The following is a 21281-nucleotide window of genomic DNA, read 5'->3' as shown; positions in this document are numbered from 1 at the left end:
TTTATTTAAAAACTTATGTCATGTATTTGGGCATCTAGGTGGCTCAGTTGGTTAAGTGTCCAACTCTTAATATTTGCTCAGGTCATGATCTCAGGGTTGTGACATCAAGACCCCATTAGGCTGTGAGCAAGCCGACTCCATGCCCAGCTCACTGCCTAATGCAGGGCTTGATCTCACAACCCCTGAGATCATGACCTGAGCAGAAATTAAGATTTGGACACTTAACCAAGTGAGCCACCCAAGATTCCTGAATCAGGGAAAAAAATTGAGGGTTTTAGAGGGGAGGGGGGTAGGGGGATGGGTTAACCTGGTGATGGGTATTAAAGAGGGCACGTACTGCATGGAGCACTGGGTGTTATATGCAAACAATGAATCATGGAACACTACATCAAAAATAAGGTTGTACTGTATGGTGACTAACGTATCACAAAAAAGAAAAAAGATTCTCTCTCTCCCTCTCTCTCTCTCTCCTCTGCTCCTCCCCCTGCTCTCTCTCTCTCTCTCTCAAAAAAATAATTATGTCATGTTTTACTTCATTTTGGACTTTTTTTCCTCCATCTTAGATCATTTTTTCTTATTCAAGTATAATTAGCATACAGTGTTGTATTAGTTTCAAGTGTACAATATATTGATTCAATAATTTTACACATTTCTCAGTGCTTATCAAGATACTGTACTCTTAATCCCCATTTTGGACTCTTGTAAATTTTTCAACTATGGAAATAAATAATGTCAGACATGAATTTATATTCTAATATTTAAATGTTAATTTAACTTTTTTACTAAGAATTAGTCACACTACATTCAACTCCTTTAACTAATTTCCCATTCCTGTGTGTGTGTGCACATATAGGATTCTTACACATGCTTCTATTCGTGGATTTGTGTGTGCCATGGTTCACATGGAGGCTTGCATTGCCATATGGTAGAAAAAATAATGGATATATAATTAATAAAGATTACTACAAGCAGGGCCCCCAAATTGTTAAGACTCCTCTTGGCCATCCCCCTTCAGATATCACATATTTGGACATACATTTTCTCTTCTAGATGATAAATTTATTTTATTTTATTTTTAAGATTTTATTTATTTATTTGACAGAGAGAGACAGCCAGCAAGAGAGGGAACACAAGCAGGGGGAGTGGGAGAGGAAGAAGCAGGAGTCCCGCCGAGCAGGGAGCCCGATGCGGGGCTCGATCCCAGGACTCGAGGATCACACCCTGAGCCGAAGGCAGATGCTTAACGACCGCCCCAAGATGATAGATTTTTGAACAAGAAATGGCATCACCTCAGTAATTTAGGTGCAGTATGAGCATTAAAATGGTTATTGCATGTTAGAGACCTGACAGCAATGACACAGGTCACTGTGGATCCTACACTTTAAGAGTCAAAGCCTAGAGACAATTTTGCCTTCTCAACCACCTTCTTAAAAGCTGTTTTAACCTCTTTGTTCCTCAGGCTGTAGACCAGGGGGTTCAGCATGGGGATGATCATAGTGTAGAACACAGATGCGATTTTGTCTGAGTCCATGGAGTGGCTGGAGCTGGGCTGAGAGTACATGAAGATGACTGTCCCATAGAAGATGGAGACTGTAGTGAGGTGGGAGGCACAGGTGGATAAAGCCTTCTGATATCCCTCAGCTGAGTGCATCTTCAGGATGGTGATAAAAATGAACAGGTAGGAAATCAAGATAATGAGGAGAGCAATAAGAATATTGAAACTTGCTACAACAACAAGAACCAGCTCACTGACATGTCTATCAGAGCAAGAGAGAGCCATGACTGCTGGAACATCACAGAAAAAGTGATGGACCAGATTGGACATGCAGAAAGACAGACTGAACGTGTTCCGAATGTGGATGGAGGCATTCAGGAAACCATAGATGTAGGAGCCTATAGCCAGACCAGCACATACGGTTGTCGTCATGGTCGTGGTGTAGTGGAGGGGTTTGCACACTGCTGCAAAACGGTCATAAGCCATTGAGGCCAAGAGGAAATTTTCCACGGTGGCCAAGGCTACAAAAAACAACATTTGAGCTGCACATGCGTTGTAGGAGATGACCTTGTCTCCCACAAGGAGCCCAGCCATCACTTTGGGAGTGACAGCCATAGAGTAATAAAAGTCCACCAGAGACAGGTTACTGAGGAAAAAGTACATGGGCGTGTGGAGATGGGAGTCCAAGAGAATCAAAACAATCATTCCCATGTTTCCAACCAGAGTGATGAGGTAAATGAGAGTGAACACGATAAAGAGGGGGACCTGCAGCTCTGGGGCATCAGTTAGTCCCAGCAGGATGAAGTCAGTTATTTCTGTGTTGTTTTCCATGGGTGTTGTTGGGGAATCACAGGAAGCCCTGTAGGGATAAGAAGTAAAGAAATAGAATAAAAAACAAACAAGTAATCTAAGTGAAATTGAAAGAGATACATAGAAAGATGATAGACACATAGATAGATGTGCATAGTTTCATTATACCAATAATTCTTACTTCATATTATTCAGATCTCAAGTGTGAGCTTGACACAAAATTTAATGCATGAATTATCTATATAGTTATACATTGCTAAAACTGAAGGATCTTCATGGATCATGTCCCACTTTCTAAATTTTGTAAATTTGTAAACTGAGATGTGGAAAAAAGAATGTCTTGATCAAGATTGCTTGTCTATACCTTGGCTAACTGAATTTAAAGTAAAAAAAAAAAAGTAAAAAAAGAAAGATGGCATGTCTGGAATCAAATATATCTGTCATTTCAGTTCCATGGGTCATTAAATGTTTATATTTGTATGTTGCTCTAGACAGAAACTATTTTAGACACTATGCATATATTCATTCTTTTTTTTAAACAACCCTATGAGATTGACTGGTTATTACCCCCATTTAATTAATGAAGCACAGGGATTAAATCATGTATTTATGTTTACAACATTATACTGCCAAAGCCAAGTTTTGTACCCAAGAGTGTTTCTTCAGTCCACTGGTCTTAACTCAAATAAAATTGAATTTAACTCAATTTGCAATTACTCATTGTTTCCATTGTCCCAAAATCAGTGTTTGGGGCTTTATACTTGGGTAACGGAGGCATACAAGCAGAGTAGATGTAGTGGGGTGACTGGAGCGGTATGGGCATGTACAACCAGCAGAGGCCATTCAGAGAACAAGGCACAGCGTCGGGTGTAGAGCTCGGGCTCTGGGAAGAGGGCACATCAGCCCTATCCCTGACTACCGAAGGGTCATTGGTTCCAACCTCAGTACCTGGACCTGATTTTCTCCATATACAAAATGAAGATTGTCATGAGATCTACCTGAAGATATTCTTGAGGGAAATAAAGACATGATGCCTTATAAACGATGAGCAAAATGCTGGGTGGTTAGCATGGCCTAACACATATGTTAGCTGTAGTATTATTTATTGGATGGAATGATAGCCCTTATGTTTGAGAAAGATGGGGGATAACATGTAGGGATTCGGGGCAGGGGATCAGTTCTGAAGCCTTAGAGCCTCTCTTTGATTTCCTTGTTCTCACACACTTGGTCCACTGATGATTTTCTCCCTTCCAGTGCTCCTCAGTCTGTCTGTCCTCTGCCAGCTCGAGCAGCTGTTCTAGCCATACCAAATGAGCCATTCTTTGGTGTAATATCTTTGGTGTAAAATCCAGATTGTAGCATGAGTCAAAGAATGTCCTTTCTGAAACTCATTCTTCCTCTCATTACTATCCTCTCATAGCTGAATCACTGAGATCAAGGGCTGAAAGGTCCTGGTCTGTTGGCTGTCTTTAGCCAGCAGGTCTGTTTTGGTGGTGAGCTCCACATTTAAAACTTTTTTAATGTGATATGTTCTTGTGTAGAAACAATGTCTTAAATCTTTTTAATTTGAGTTTGAAGCCTTTAGGAAGACATCTCTCTTCTTTTAATCATCCTCTACCACTGTCCTCCCGCTTCTGCACATCTTCCTTCCAGAAGCCCAGGGTCCAAAGTCATTAGGTTTGTCAGCCTCTGGCAATCGTAACCACCTTAGAATGGGGCGTGTTGTACAAACAGCAAGAGCTACATGCATATATTTTTTCTTTATGCATGTCTGTACATATATATATTTGTGTGTGTGTATGTAAACACATATCATTTCATTTAAATTCAGGGTAATATTGTGAGGTAAGTAGAATTATTACTTCCACATTACCATGAAGAGAACTGAGGATCTGAGGAATTAGTAAAGCTCTACGACTACTCGGCTCCGATGAGGAAGAGTCAAGATTCAAACGCAGCTGTGACCAAATCAAAAGCCTGTGCTTTTAATGACCTTATCATTGGCTTTCGCAGATGTGCCAGCAAGAATAATAAGGAGGACATTATGCTGGAAAGATTACAGTGGAGTACAGATCTGGTTAATCTAAGTATAACACTTTTGTAGTTTATAGAATGTTTATTTCACTCTCTTGTGTTTTTCTTAACCTCCAGTGAGAGGAGAGAGATAGCAGATAAGATGAATTTAAAACTTACTGAATAAGAGCATCACCTATCTTCTTTTTTTTAATGTTTTTTATTATATTATGTTAGTCACCATACAGTAAATCCCCAGTTTCCGATGTAAAGTTTGATGCTTCATTAGTTGCGTATAACACCCAGTGCACCATGCAATACGTGCCCTCCTTACTACCCATCACCAGTCTGTCACATTCCCCCACCCCCTCCCCTCTGAGGCCCTCAGTTTGTTTCTCAGAGTCCATAGTCTCTCATGCTTCATTCACCTATCTTTTTTTGTTTGGCTCATCTTTCTAAAGACAGCAGCATGAATATATTCCATAAATATCACTAAACTCCCCATTGATGCAAGTTTTGATATTTAAATCCCAGCCTCAGCTCACTACTTTAGAAATAATGTACAAATCATCTATTTCTGTGCTCAAATAATTCATAGTAGATAGAGCAGCCCCACGGATTTCGCATGAATTATACTTCTCAGTAAAAATACATTTGCAGCGACAGGTATGGAACTAGAGGGTATTATGCTAAGTGGAATACGTTGGTCAGAGAAAGACAAATACCATGATTTTACTCATCCGTAGAATTTAAGAAACAAAACAGATGAGCATAGGGGAAGGGAAGGAAAAATAAAAGAAGGTAAAAACAGAGAGGAAGGCAAACCATAAGACACAATTAACTCTAGGGAACAGGCTGAGGGTTGTTGGAGGGGAGGTGGGTGGAGGTATGGGGTAACTGGGTGATGGGCATTAAGGAGGGCATGTGAAGTAATGAGCACTGGGTGTTATATGCAACTGATGAACCACTAAATTCTACCCCTGAAACTAACAATACAGTATATGTTAACTAAATTGAATTTAAATAAAGAAGTATACGTATGTATATATGTATACATGGACTGACATATATATACATACACATATATCCATATCCGTATATATCCCTATATATCCATATACATACATATGCATGTATATGTATAAATATACATATGTGTATATATGTCAGTCTATGTATACATATATACATATGTGTGTGTATACACACATACACACACACACACACACACACACACACATGGATTATAGAAGCTTACCTTACTGCTGGAACAGAAAGGACAGGAAATCCCGAATAGTGAGTCTGAAATCAAACTTTCACCATGAAATAATGCATATATACTGTTAGAGACGTTCTCTATTAGGTACTCGTCAAAATATTCCAAGACCTCTAAAGCAGATAAAGATGGAGGAAAGATTCCAACAGGGAGTCATAAACCTGATCCATGTCCTGAATCCACCATTGATTCTTACTAGGCGTTTGGAGGGGTCACCTGTTCTCTCCTGATTTGGAAGGTAAAGAATAAAATGACCTCTCCTACGTCATTCACACAACTGGGTCTGTGATAAGCCAAGGAGGGAAGCTCAATAAAACACCTTGCTGAGGCGTTATCCCTTTAAAGTCAAGCAATACAACGTTCATGTTGAGGTGTTTTCCCTGCCCGTGATCGCAGGCTTGAAGCAAATTCTCAGGTCCAAGGTCAGGGAGGAAGGTCTGAATGTACTACCAACTATTCACAGTCAGGTGAATACATGATGGCCAAAGGGGCTCGGCACACGGTCTGGTCCCTCTACAAATGATGTCATGCTGAGTCATGTTGGGGTTTCAGGGTCTAACTGATGGAATCAGGAGGGAGCTATGTAGGCACGGAGTTCTCTGTGCCTGTCCCCCAGGAGGGCATCTGTAGCTCTCATCCACCTTCTCAGGGAGAAGCAATTAAGCAGCCTGTGGGGCCCTAGCTGCATTTGATTAAGGTGCACGCATGTTTTCATATCACTTGTTATTTCTTATTCAGTTTTCTAACTGAAGTGGAATTTACAAACAATAATATCCCCAGTTTCTGTTGTATAAATGTCGGAGTTTGGTCACATTTACAAGGTCACGTAACCGCTAGCACAGTCGCGATACAGGAGAGTTCCATCACCTAAACCAAACCCCAGCTTCTTTGCGATCAGTCCCTTCTCCCACCTGCAGCCCCTGGCAACCACTAAACTGCTTTTGTCCATGTAATTTTGCCTTTGCCAGAATGTCCTATAAATTGAATCCCAGTGTGTGTAGCCTTTGTATCTGGATTCCTTCACTGAGCACGTTCTGTCTGAGATTCACCCATATTTACCTGTACTAATTTCCTAAGATTGCCATTAAAAAGTACCCCAAAACAGGTGGCTTAAACGACAGAGATTTACTGTCTTACATTTCTGGCCCTGGGAGTCTGTGGTCAGTGTGTCGATGGGGCTGGTTCTGCTGGTGGCTTGCGATTTCTGAAAGGGAGAATTTGTTTCACATCTGTCTCTGAGCATCTGGGTGATGCGTTGGCGTTCTTTGGCATTCCTTGGTCTGCTTCATCTTCCTGACTTCTATCTTCATCTCTACATGGTGTTCCCCCCTTATGCCTGCATCTGTCTACATTTCTCTTTTTTTTTTTAAGATTTTATTTATTTATTCGATAGAGATAGAGACAGCCAGCGAGAGAGGGAACACAAGCAGGGGTAGTGGGAGAGGAAGAAGCAGGCTCACAGCAGAGGAGCCTGATGTGGGGCTCGATCCCAGAACGCTGGGATCACACCCTGAGCGTGAAGGCAGACGCTTAACCGCTGTGCCACCCAGGCGCCCCTACATTTCTCTTTTTAAAAGGACCTGAGTCCTATTAGACGTGTGGCACACTCTAACACCAGTACGACCTCATTTTAAGTAATTAAATTTGCAACAATCCTGTTTTTAGATAAAATCACATTGTGAAGTACGGTGGGTTAGGACTTCAACAAACGAGACATTGAACTGGACTTGGGACTTCTCATAAGAGCATTTTGTTACTTATAGTGTGAAGTCTGGCTTTCTGTATAGGAACGTGGATTTGGACTTTCTATTATACCTCCATCCTGCTTCTCTCACTCTCTAGTCCTTTATTATATGTTCAATAACTTGGCAGGACTAATTCTGCAAAGTGTGTTTCCCCCTGAAGTACGCAAGCTCTGATGTCCCGGCTCTAATTTTTTTCTTTCATTATCTTTTAGCTTGCCTTCCCGGGGATTGCTCTTGGGTCCTAATGAACTATTTACACATCAAAAATTATTCTTAAATCCCCTTAACCAAAGAGACACCAATTTTCACATTTTTACCATTGGATGTTTGTATGAGTTGGACACTGCTTTCACAGTTCAGGGACATTATAATTTTGCCCTATCTTTAGCCAAGGACTTGTGCCTCAGAAAATTTCCTTCCTATGCCTCCCGAGACGGTGTGGTCTTGGGAATGCACAACATCTTCCAGACCAACAGGGATAAGCATGAGTTTATGTTTAAGACTTCTTATTTAGAGTCATGCCTAGATTAGAGTAACTCATTCTTTAGCCAGTGTTTGGTCGAAGGCTGTGCTCACGTGTGCTTAGGGTTCAAGGCCCTTTGCTAATGGAACACTGTGCGATTTGCTAAAACTTTCATGTTTCCCCCCTTCCTGATTTCACGGCTCTTAAGTGAATGAAGTCTAGGGTATGTGAACAAGCTTCAGGCATGAGAGTGATTTTAGAAGGACTCTTCTTGACTCTCTCTTGCTCCTGTTCTCTCTTTGAATCTACTGGCCGCTCTACCATTTTACTTTTTGCTACTATATCATGAAATTTTCCAACCCCCTTTTAATTGCTCATCGCCAAATCCTCCATGGTTTTCCATAATACTCTTAAGCATGAACTTCTCACTTGCTCTAACCTAAGTCGGCCACCTTAGGCAAAGCTTTGCAGCTCTATGTCCTTATGGACGGCTTAACCCCCTGGATAGAAACTCTGTGCCACTGTACCGGGACTAGGGGAAATGACAGCATTCAGCTCCTCCCAGAATGATTCTCCTCTTTGTTGAGTAAGTGCTGGTGGGAAGACCGTAGCCCTGGGTTTCTTGGCTTGCCCCTCCCAATGTGGAGTCACTGCCTATAAAATAAATGGTGGCAGAGGCCACTGGGTCCCCAAATTCTCGGCCTTCTATATGTTGGGCAAAGCTTTTACCCTACAAATGGGATGGGAGATGACAACCCCTGCCTACGCAGCCTTGCTGAATGGGAACAGTGCTTCTGCAGGATGGACCTGGGAAGGATGAGAGATGCCAGTGTCTTGCTTCTCATAGAGGGATACTGTAGCCCACTGGAACCTGGAGTTAGAAAGTTCCCCTGCCTTCTTCGACACATTTTCCTGGAATATAACTTCGACCACACAGAACTGGGGAAGGTGGTGGAAACGGGTCATGGCTTAAATGTCATAGATTGCTGTTCGTAGTAAGATTGAGTGGATCTCCTTGAATAAATATTTCTCCATTTGCTGTATGTCCTTAAGACAAGTTTAAAGGATTTCAAATTGCTGGGTTTCAAAAAAAATAATTTTCACCAGTTATGTTGTTTCACCAAAAAGAAGTTCTGTTGAGCCCTTTGCAGGCTGTCTAGAGAAACCACCACTAAAATTATTTTTCATAAACATTTACAGTTGGAATTGTTTAGAATTTTTTTTAAAGATTTTATTTATTTAGTTGACAGAGAGAGAGACAGCCAGCGAGAGAGGGAACACAAGCAGGGGGAGTGGGAGAGGAAGAAGGCAGGCCCATAGCAGAGGAGCCTGATGTGGGGCTCAATCGCATAACGCCGGGATCACGCCCTGAGCCGAAGGCAGACGCTTAACCGCTGTGCCACCCAGGCGTCCCTGGAATTGTTTAGAATTTACCCAAAAGTTTCAAAGTCAGTACGAAGAACTCCTGTATAACCAGTCACCTAGTTTCCCTTAAAACTTGCATCTGAAGTTTTATCATCTTATATTATTGTGCTGCACTTTTTAAGACACAGAATCCAACATTGGTACTTTACTGTTAACTGAAGTTCAGAGTTTATTCAAATTTCACTACTTTTTCCACTAACGTCCTTCCCCCACTCCTTTGGTCAGGATCCAATCTTGGATACCACAGAAGCCAATAAAAATTGTGTTATTTTAAGCCATAATCTAGTGTGTCACCAGCAATGTGTCATTCAAGGAGACATTATTTATTTATTTTTAGCAGTTTCAAGTTTTTGTTTAAATTCTAGTTGGTTAGCATATAGTGTAATATCAATTTTAGGAGTAGAATTTAGTGATTCATCACTTCCATATAATACCCAGTGCTCATCACAACAAGTGCCCTCCTTAATGCCCATCACCCATTTGACCCATTCCCTGCCTGGCTCCCCTCCGACAGCCCTCAGTGTGTTCTCTATAGTTAAGAATCTATTTTGTGTTGTCCCTCTCTTTTTTTCCATGATATTCATGTTTTGTTTCCTAAATTCCACATATGAATGAAATCATATGGGATTTGTCTTTATCTGACTGACTTATTTTGCTTAACATAATACACTCTAGCTCCATCCACATCATTGCAAATGGCAAGGTTTCATTCTTTTTTATGGCTGAGTAATATTCCATTGCGTATATGAACCACATCTTCTTTATCCATTCATCAGTTGATGGAATTTGGGCTCTTTCCATAATTCGGCTATTGTTGATAATGTTCCTATAAACACTGGGTATCTATGTCCCTTCAAATCACATACATTATTAAGTTACAAGAGAAAGGTAAGGGAGTATGGAGAAAAATAAGTAAAGCAATCTAGAGAGTTATATCTAGAAAATAATTCAGAATGGGGTGACTAGAATATCAGAATAAACTGATAAATGTCCAGGTTTTTTAAGGCACTGCCTCTCTAGGAAGGCTATGCCTTCACTGAAAAAGTCTTAAACCGCCTGTGGAAATTAAAAATCTCATGGATGGAAGTTGCCAGATGATGTTCCTCAAGAAGATAGACCCTTCAATACCACTTCAGAAGTTGTAAATAAAGAATAATGGATAAGAAAGCAACGTCCAAAAAATTAAATCAGGTTTTAAGAAAAAGAATGGCAAGTGCAGTTCTTCACAAAAAAAGAAAAACTAAGATCTAATGAAGAATTCACCTCCATCGTCATGGTTGAGTAGCCTTTGTAATGCCAACTCAAAAAAATTCTGGAATTGACTATGTCTTCCCCTCTTCACTTTCATGAATCAGTTGGAGTTTTTTCCTTCTTATCTTTACCCTATTTCAATATTATATATTGGATGTGCATATGGGATGAGCTAAGTTTTCTTCTTCGTTCATAAGTTGTTGGATCAAAGGGACCCACACTTGGAGTGGATGGAGGGGACAAATTTGTCCCTTAGACTGATAATCGAGCTTCTCTACTCACTATAATCGCTGGAATTTCAGGTGCTCCTTCCCAGAAATTTTAATTGGAACTCTAAAAAGCTTTTATGTCCTTAATGTATTCAGAAATGTCCAGCCCAGTCCCTTAGCACCTCACTCCATTACCTTCAAAAGATGGATATATCCTGTGAGTGATATCGTCTTGATGCTTGAGACAGACTTCCTTCCCCTAGCAGTTATTTATTTTCTTTGTATAATGAAACCACACAGGATTTTATTCCGCCTCTGCAGAAGAGTTTGTCCCAATGCTCCAGCCTCTCAGGTGACCCCAAACTCAAATAGTACCCGCAATGTATGAGGACTCTCATTTCACCACAGCTGTACAAACACCTGTCATTATCTGTTTATTTGAATGCAGCCATCCAAGTGTGTGTGAACTGGTGTCTCATTCTGGTTTTAATATTTAAGATTAATGATATTTTGTATCTTTTCATGTGGTTATTAGCATTCATACACTTTCTTTGTTAAAATGTCTCCTTAAATCTTTCCCTACATTTTTTTATGTTCAGTTAGCCAGCATATAGTATAACATAAGTTTTTATTGTAGTGTTCAACCATTCATCAGTTGCATATAACACCCAGTGCTCATCCCAACACGTGCCCTACTTAATACCCATCACCTGGTTACCCCATCCTACCACCCCCTCCCTTCTGTAACCCTCCCCACTTTTTAATCAAGATGTTTGTTTTCTCATAATCGAATTGTAAGATTTCTATATTCTCAAAATAAACTAGTAAATCAGATATTAGATTTGCAAATATTTTCTCCCAATTTGTTATTTTTTAAAATTTTACTAAAGGTGTTTCTTGATATAGAAAAAAATTGAATTTTGATCCAATTAAAATTGTGACTCCAAAATAGCTACTTGTTCCTTTTTTATAACTTTCATCTTTTTATTGATATTCTTTATTAGGTGAATCATTGGCACCATATTTTCCTTTCCTTGTTTTCTTCAGTTCTTTGAACATATGTAAACTCCTCAGAGAGTTTCTATCAACTGCCTTCCCCTTTGTTTGGGTCACATTTTCATTTTTATTTTCATGCCTCATAATTTTTTTTTTGCTAAAAAAGTGGACATTTCAGATTATATAGTATAGAAACTTTGAATTCTGACCATAACAGGAGTATGTTTGTGTGTTTTAAGATTTTATTTATTTGTCAGAGAGAGAGAGACTACAAGCTAGGGGAGGGGCAGGCAGAGGGAGAAGCAGGCTCTCCACTGAGCAAGAAGGCCAATGCGGGACTTGATCCCAGGACACTGGGATCATGATCTGAGCCAAAGGCAGACGCTTAACTGACCCAGGCATCCCCCAGGAGCTGTTGTTTGATACTCATTTTTGTGTGATTGATTGAACTATCCTGATTTTATTTTATTTTATTTTTATTTTTATTTAATTTTNCCAGGAGTATGTTTGTGTGTTTTAAGATTTTATTTATTTGTCAGAGAGAGAGAGACTACAAGCTAGGGGAGGGGCAGGCAGAGGGAGAAGCAGGCTCTCCACTGAGCAAGAAGGCCAATGCGGGACTTGATCCCAGGACACTGGGATCATGATCTGAGCCAAAGGCAGACGCTTAACTGACCCAGGCATCCCCCAGGAGCTGTTGTTTGATACTCATTTTTGTGTGATTGATTGAACTATCCTGATTTTATTTTATTTTATTTTTATTTTTATTTAATTTTTTTATTATGTTCAGTTAACCAACATATAGTACATCATTAGTTTTTGATGTAGTGTTCAACAATTCATCAGTTGCATATAACACACAGCGCTCATCACAACATGTGCCCTCCTTAATATCCATCACTCGGCTACCCCATCCCCCAATCCTGATTTTATTTTATTTTATNGTTCAACAATTCATCAGTTGCATATAACACACAGCGCTCATCACAACATGTGCCCTCCTTAATATCCATCACCCGGCTACGCCATCCCCCCAATCCTGATTTTAGAGTCTGTTTCACATGCTTTTGGCCAGTGAAATCACAACTCTGTCTTTTTTTAGCCTTGCTTTTATTTATAAGTCTGTGTTCTTGGGGCAGTCACTGTATCAGTCACCAGCCAACGAAGTGTCAGAAGTTTTCCTTAGACCCATTTTGATGGAAGGGTCCGTGTATGGTCTGGGAAACATATTCAAAGTTTGGACAACTTGACAAATCAGCCCTGGCTTCTGCTTTCTTCCTGGGTGGGACCGTAAGAGCCTGGGAATGAGGGACTGGCATCTGCTCTGTTTTACCCGGGTGCTTACATAGTGTTGAACAGGTGCATACCCGGGAATATGTCAGAGCTTTTCTTTTCTTTTTTTTTTAAGATTTTATTTATTTATTTGACAGAGATTGACAGAGAGGGAACACAAGCAGGGGGAGTGGGAGAGGAAGAAGCAGGCTCCTAGTGGAGAGGTGATGTGGGGCTCGATCCCAGAACGCCGGGATCACGCCCTGAGCTGAAGGCAGATGCCTAACGACTGCGCCACCCAGGCGCCCCTCGTCAGAGCTTTTCAAAGCCCACATGGCTGAATGATTTCCTAAATATCCCTTTAAAATGTCTGACTTGTCCCTTACTTTCCCCAAACAGCATTACAGCTCTTGGCATTTGTGATTTATCTTCTGCAGTAGTTCCGCCAAATGCTGTTGCCAGGCTAATGGACCTCTGTTAGCTCTGCAAGCAGTATAACTTCTTGTAGCCATAGGATTCTCAGGCTCTTCATGCTGTCAGGAATACTCTACCCTGGCGTAGACAGTACTAAGGGTTGGCAATGATGTGAAGAAATTGAGATTATCATGCATTACCAATGGAAATGCAAAATGGTGCATTACTCGAAAAAAATAACTTTTGGCAATATTTTAGAAGGTTAAACATAAACTTACTATATCAGCTAACAATATCACTTCAAGGTATTTACTCAAACCTGTGTTCATACACAGTTCTGTATGCAAATGTTTATAGCAGATTTAACTGTAATCAATATAAACTAGAAATAAACAATGTGCTTAGATCCACATAGTAGAATACAACTTTACAATAAAAGGAAACAAACTATTGATACATGCAACAAATGGATGATCTCACGAATGCATTATGCTGAATGAAACAAGGCAGACTCAAAAAATTAGATCGTATATAACTTCATTTATATGACATTTCTTCCATAGGAAAAGTTATAAAGACAAAATCAGTTCCAGGATTGTAGGTGGCAAGGGGGAGGTTTCACTAAAAAAGAACACAGGGGATTTTGGGGGGCAAATGGGACTATACTTTATTTTGATTGTGTTGGTGGTTCCACGATCATGTACCGTTTGTCCAAACTCTCAGGACTATACACTAAAATTCATGAAATTTGCTGCAATAAATTATACCCAAACTGAAAAAAAGGAAGAGATGGCAACAAAAAATGTGAATACATCTGTGTGTTCACTCAACAAACTAAGCTAGGTCTTTGCAGACAGTTCAATTGCTTTTTCGTTAAGTAGTAGGAGAAGGACCTGTAGCCGTCTTCACAGGGGCCCGTTCCCCTGAGGCCTCCAGGTCTCTAAAACTCCCTTCTGGTTCTCATTCATTATCTTCTAAAATCCCAGCGTAGTTCCCCTGTTTGACATCATTTTGAAAGGAACAGACTATATACTAAGCCGCTTTGGTAATTTATTTACTCATGTGAATGTGAATGTGAATAGTTTTAGTACACGTGCTGGCCTTCCCCTAAATTGTGGATTTTCTGGAAGACTGCAACCATTGACAGGAAAACCTCCAGGATGAAAATTATATTGAACGCAGTCAAAATGACAGCCCTTTACTGAATGTTTTATAGCCTTTTTATCTGCTATTCACAGCCACAATTCTATGAATTATGCCCATGTGTTAATAATTTTTCTGTCTATTTCACAAACAAAAAAACTAAGTGTGGCATAAGTGACTATTCTAAGGGCACCTTTTGATTAGTGCCCAAGAGAGAGTGTCTCCAACTGGATTGATATACTCTTCCCTGGCAGAGATTTAGATCGATGACTAAAAATTCAGGATTTCCAGCACCTGTTTTCAAGGGCCAGGTGAGTAAGCTTCTGTATTCTGCACACATTTTCAGTGAGAAGTATAATACATGTCAAAGTAACAATGAAGCTGATGCTATGAGTTATTTGAGCTCAAAATACAATGTCATGAACATTTTTCTGAAACAGTTGGGACTTTATGTCTAATTACAAAATACTTCCCTTAGTAGGAAGTTCAGTGACACTCATGAAACACTATGTTATGTTCCTTTATGGGCAAAGACATAAGATGGATGACATTCTGACTGAGCAGATGGTAATTTCCTCCCATTTATTATCTTTCCTTGTCATTGTAGGGGACAGTTCTTTAGATTCCAGAAGGATCCTCATGAGATTATTTAGATTTGTATTCCCCTTTAATACTATTTTTTAATTTTACATATATATTTTTAATTTCAGGGGTAGAGTTTAGTGATTCATCATTTGCAAATAACACCCGGTGCTCATTCCATCAAGTGCCCTCCTTACCTCCCCTCCAGCAACCCTCAGTTTGTTCTCTAGAGTTCAGCATCACTTATGGTTTGCCTCCCTCTCTATTTTCATTTTATTTTATTTTTCCTTCCCTTCCCCTATGTCCATCTGTTTTGTTTCTTAAATTCCACATATGAGTGAAATGACATGGTATTTGTCTTTCTCTGACTGATTTATTTCACTTAGCATAATACCCCTTTCATACTCTTTAACCCAAAGTCTCACCCTTTTCATGACATCTAGAAAAGTTGACAGGGCAGTCATTCAGAGCCATAAATTGTGAAATTAACCATAGAAACATTTGAATCTTGAATCTGCTTCATACTAGACATGTAATTTTAGGAAGTAAATTTTCAGTTTTCTTATCTGTTGAAATAGTGCCAAATTTTAATATTGTTACGATGATTAAGTGAAACATATCAATATCTGAATATATAATTCCCTTCTTAGTGAACACTGCATATTCTATTTGTTTTAAAAGTTATAGGTTGTATTATCACGTGTGTCAGAAATTTATAAACACAAATGCCTTTAGGGACAGGAATGTAAAGTGAAGTTGCAAAATGGCCAGGAGGAAAGAGAAAGTAGAATAGGAGGTCGAGAAAACTAGTTACCAGAGAATAGACATACTTCCAAAAGTTCCAAATTCAAATTAAAAATTAAAAAATCTGGGGTGCCTGGGTGGCATAGCGGTTAAGCGTCTGCCTTTGGCTCAGGGTGTGATCCTGGCGTTATGGAATCGAGCCCCACATCAGGCTCCTCTGCTATGAGCCTGCTTCTTCCTCTCCCACTCTCCCTGCTTGTGTTCCCTCTCTCGCTGGCTGTCTCTATCTGTCAAATAAATAAATAAATCTTTAAAAAAAATTAAAAAATCTGTTCTTACCACAGAACAGATCTGTAGTCTAGAATTAAACCTTTGGACCATGACTTTGAACCCTCCATCTCTGTAATTCCACTGAGGAACGAGAGTAAAGTGAGGAAGAATGAGTTTTATAGAAGGAAACTCCTTCAAATATGGGCCATCAGGAAAATTAAACAAGATAGACTGAATTACCCTGGATTCTCATGAAATGGCTGGCATAGAGTGAGGAATACAGGAGGGATTGGAGAAGGTTATGTGAACCCAATGCGTGAGGAAAGGACAATCGAGGATGTAGCCTGCCAGACTTTAGATTCACTCCAGAAGAGTGAATCTGAGAAGAATCTAGAAGCCCTGCATCTCACCCCCACATTTCCTGAACCAGGATAGAGACAAATAATAGCATAGTAATTCCATCCTAATAATAACATAGTAATTCATCAGGATTGTGCTGAATACCCATGTTGTGCTTTTTATTTTTTTAAGAGAGGAAGGGGGAGGAGCAGAAAGAAAGGAAGAGAGAGAGAATCTTAAGCAGGCTCCTTACCTTCAAAGGGCCCAATCTCAGAACCCTGAGATCATGACCTGAGCTGAAATCAAGAGTCCAACACTTAACTGACTGAGCCACCCAGGTGCCCCCCATGTTGTGCTTTTTAAAAATGCATTATCTCATTTAACTATTATAATAATCCCTTTTGAGTCATCCCATTGCCATCTTTGTTTTATAAAGAAAATGAGGCTTAAAGAAGTTATGTTAGGACCAGTATGTCTCTGGTTGTAAATGGTAGGACTGCTATTTGAATGAGTATGCATCTCTGGCCAGGGCCCAAGCTCTAACAGCCAAGGCCATACCTTCTTAAGAATTGAATTTAACCAGAATTTCTGATTATACATGCCTCTGCTGCTGTTGTGCTAGTGTCCCACTACATCTAGTATTTATATACTTAGCTGCTCTACTGTGCGCCTGTCAGCATTGACTTTGGTCTAATGGACACAATGAATAAATGTGAACTCAGTTAAAATAAATTCAATTAAACTTCGTATCCCTTGGCATCAGGGAAATACCAATCAAAACCACAATGAGATACCACCTCACACCAGTCAGAATGGCTAAAATTAACAAGTCAGGAAACAACAAATGTTGGAGAGGATGTGAAGAAAGGGGAACCCTCTTACACTGTTGGTGGGAACGCAAGCTGGTGCAGCCACTCTGGAAAACAGTACAGAGGTTCCTCAAGAAGTTAAAAATAGAGCTACCCTATGACCCAACAATTGCACTACTAAGTATTTATCCAAAAGATACAAATGTAGTGATCCAAAGGGGCACCTGCACCCCAATGTTCATAGAAGTAATGTCCATAATAACCAAGCTGTGGAAAGAGCCCAGATGTCCATCGACAGGTGAATGGATAAAGAAGATGTGGTGTGTGTACACACACACACACACACACACGCACACACACACACACAATGGAATATTACTCAGCCAGCAGAAAGGATGAATACTTGACTTACCATTTACAATGAGGTGGATAGAACTGGATGGTATTATGCTGAGCAAAATAAGTCAATCAGAGAAAGACAATTATCATACGGTTTCACTCATGTGGAATATAAGAAATAGAGCAGAGGATCATAAGGGAAGGGAGGGAAAACTGAATGGGGAGTCGTCAGAGAGAGAGAGATAAACCATGAGAGGCTCTTAACTATAGGAAACAAACTGAGGGTTACTGGAGGGGAGGTGGGTGGGGGGATGGGGTAATTGGGTGATGGGCATTAAGGAGGGCATGTGATGTGATGGGCATTGGATGTTATATGCAACTGATGAATTACTGAACATGACATATGAAAATAATGATGTTGGCTAATTGAATTTAAATTAAAAAAAGAAAGATGCTTGCTACACAGAAAAAAAAGTTCAGTTAAGAGCATAGGTCTAGGAAGTCACATTACCTGGGCCCAAAGCTTGACTTTGTCCATTAATACTGTGTAAACTTGCACAAACACTTAATCATTTGTGGATTTGTTGAGAAGATTAAACATATTTTAACATATTAAACGTGTGTACTTGAAATGAGCAGTATATAAATGTAAGCTGTCAAGACACTCAGGTGCCCTGATTTGGGAAATGTATGTGACCTTGGATAAATCATCACCTCTTTCTGCACCTCAGTGTGTTCATTTGCACAGGTAAGAAGTTGGCTGTGTGACCTGTAAGGATCTTTTGGTTTCAACAGCATGCAACCATGTAGATCATTTATCTACTAAGTACTTTGTTAAACTCTATGCTTTAGATCAGAGAATCATGAAGAATGAACTATTGCTATAGTGAAATAAACAGGGTATTTATATATTCAAATTTCAGTCCAATCTATTTTCTGTTTACCAAATGTTCCTTTCTTTCTTGTTACTACAGAGAATTCAGTAATTCTCATGGAGAATAATACAGAAGTGATGGATTTCTTCCTGGTGGGTCTGACCGATAACCCAGAACTTCAAATTCCGCTTTTTATTGTGTTCACCCTCATTTACCTCATCAGTGTTTTGGGGAACCTGGGCATGATGGCGCTGATTCTCTTGGACTCCCATCTCCACACCCCCATGTACTTTTTCCTCAGTAATCTGTCTTTGGTGGACTTTGGTTACTCTACGGCTGTCACTCCCAAGGTCATGGCTGGATTACTCATAGGAGACAAGGTCATCTCCTACAATGCGTGCGCTGCTCAAATGTTCTCCTTTGTGGCCTTTGCAACTGTGGAAAGTTACCTCTTATCCTCAATGGCTTATGACCGCTACGCGGCCGTGTGCAAACCCCTCCATTACACCAGCACCATGACAACAGGTGTCTGTGCCTGTCTGACAATAGGCTGCTATGTCTGTGGCTTCCTGAATGCCTCCATTCATGTTGGAAACACATTCAGTCTTTCTTTCTGTAAGTCCAATCTGGTCCATCACTTTTTCTGTGATATCGCAGCTGTCATGGCTCTCTCTTGCTCTGATAATCACGTTAGTGAGGTGGTTCTTGTGTATGTGTCAAGCTTTAATGTCTTTTTCGCTCTTTTGGTTATAATCATATCCTACCTATTCCTATTTATAACCATCTTGAAGATGCAGTCAGCTCAAGGGCACCAAAAGGCTTTGTCCACCTGTGCTTCTCACCTCTCTGCAGTGTCCATCTTCTATGGGACAATCATCTTCATGTACTTACAGCCCAGCTCCAGCCATTCCATGGACACAGACAAAATCGCATCCATGTTCTACACTATGGTCATCCCCATGCTGAACCCTGTGGTCTACAGCCTGAGGAACAAAGACGTCAAGAATGCTTTCAAGAAAGTTTCGGACAAGGCAAAATCATCTCTAGGATTGGAATTTTAATATTATGTTAAGCATAATAATCTAGTTTCCTTTCTCTTGGGTCATCCCATTTACATTTTAAGACTTACACCGCATTTAATTCCTGGTTATATCCTTACTGCTTGAAAAATCTGCTGCCTTGTAAAAATAATGAATTAGTATGGCTCAAAGAAAGCCATAAAAAGCATGAGTCCTGCTTCTGGAAAAAACTTACTAATGGCATTTGGTTTTTTCACCTGTTCCACACCCATTTTCTCTACCACTTGCCTGTGCGAACATACATGTAAATCAGTGGGCAAACCAGCCCATGAAGAGACACATAAAAGTGTGAAAAAGTGGTAAATTTGGAGGTAAACAAAGTGTAAGCAGTTTTTAATAAAATGATTTAAAATAATTTTGAGGTTAGAATATAAATTTATGTCTAATATTATTTGTTTCTTTAGCTGAATAGCCACTGTAAAATCTTGAAGAAAGAGTTATGTAACTCTAAATAAAAGTGTGTGTTTTATTGGCACATTTTATTTAAAGACACAAAAATACTGCATTTAAATGGAGTTATTTATTTGTGTGTATGTATTTATTGAAAGAGAGAATGGGAGTGTCTAAGGGGGGAAGACGGAGAGGAGAGGGAGTGGGAGAATCTTAAGCAGACTCCACGACCAGCCTGACACGGGGCTCAATCTCACAACCCTGAGATCATGACCTAAGCTGAAGCCAAGAGTCGGACACTTAAGTGACTGAGCCTCCCAGATGCCCCTAAATGGAGTTATAGTTTTGCCTGAGTCATTTTGTAGAATCAACAACATGTTCACACTACCGTTTTTAAAAGGACAAAAGATCTAGAATACAAAAAAAGGAGGAAAATAAAAGCATTTTCCATTATTGACATGTAACCTCAAACTTTCATAATGTTCAAAAAATGCACAGAAAATAACAATTATGCACACTTTTCTGTCTGAAAATGCTTTGAGATGGTTAATGCTTCCCATTTTTTCTTACTTTAGTGGTGTTAGGTGATCTCTTTCCCTCCCCCAGAATTCTCCCCCACTTTCTTCAGGCTGACTTCCTTGCTATTTTTTTAAAGATTTATTTATGTATTTATTTGACAATGAGAGAGACAGCTAGAGAAAGAGGGAACACAAGCAGGGGGAGTGGGAGAGGATGAAGCAGGCTCCCAGCGGAGGAGCCTGACGTGGGGCTGGATCCCATAACGCCAGGATCACGCCCTGAGCCGAAGGCAGACGAAGGCAGACGCTTAATGACTGAGCCACCCAAGCGCCCCTTCCTTGCTATTTCTTGATGACTCAAGTGTGCTTCCCCCTAAGGGTCTTTGTACTTGCTGTTCCCTCTGAATGGAATCATCCCTTACTCCATTCAGGGTCTCCTTAAATGTTACCCTATCACAGAGACCTTCTCTGACAACCTTTAAAAAATAGTCAATTTAAGAAACCAAATGGATGAACACAGGGAAAAGGAAAGAAAAATAAAATAAGATAAAAACAGACAGGGAGGCAAACCATAAGAGATTCTTAACTCTAGGAAACAAACTGAGGGTTGCTGGAGGGGAGGTGNGGGGTAACTGGGTGATGGACATTAAGGAGGGCACTTGAAGTAATGAGCACTGGGTGTTACATGCAACTGATGAATCACTAAATTCTATACCTGAAACGAATAATACAGTATATATCCATTAAATAGAATTTTAAAAAAATTTTTTAAATAGTCACTTTCTCCTTCCCACCTACACCAACTTCTCACCCTGCATTGTTCT

General features: G+C 40.0%; 2 protein-coding genes across 2 annotated transcripts; one reads left to right on the top strand and one right to left on the bottom strand.

Moving 5' to 3' along the window:
* Window positions 1-1381: 1381 nt before the first annotated feature.
* Window positions 1382-2326, bottom strand: LOC100474598 (olfactory receptor 5B3). Its single transcript, XM_002930996.1, has one exon. It carries the CDS (start codon window positions 2324-2326, stop codon window positions 1382-1384), a length of 945 nt encoding a protein of 314 aa, XP_002931042.1.
* Window positions 2327-18583: 16257 nt separating this feature from the next.
* On the top strand, window positions 18584-19531 carry LOC100474346 (olfactory receptor 5B2). The gene has a single exon (XM_002930995.2). The coding sequence runs from the start codon at window positions 18587-18589 to the stop codon at window positions 19529-19531; it is 945 nt and encodes a 314-aa protein (XP_002931041.2). The 5' UTR covers window positions 18584-18586.
* The last annotated feature ends 1750 nt before the right edge of the window (window positions 19532-21281 follow it).

This window comes from Ailuropoda melanoleuca, unplaced genomic scaffold, assembly GCF_002007445.2.
Source record: "Ailuropoda melanoleuca isolate Jingjing unplaced genomic scaffold, ASM200744v2 unplaced-scaffold4931, whole genome shotgun sequence".
Taxonomy (NCBI): Eukaryota; Metazoa; Chordata; class Mammalia; order Carnivora; family Ursidae; genus Ailuropoda; species Ailuropoda melanoleuca.
Note: the sequence above shows the minus strand (reverse complement) of the source record. Positions and strands in the feature narration are given on the sequence as shown.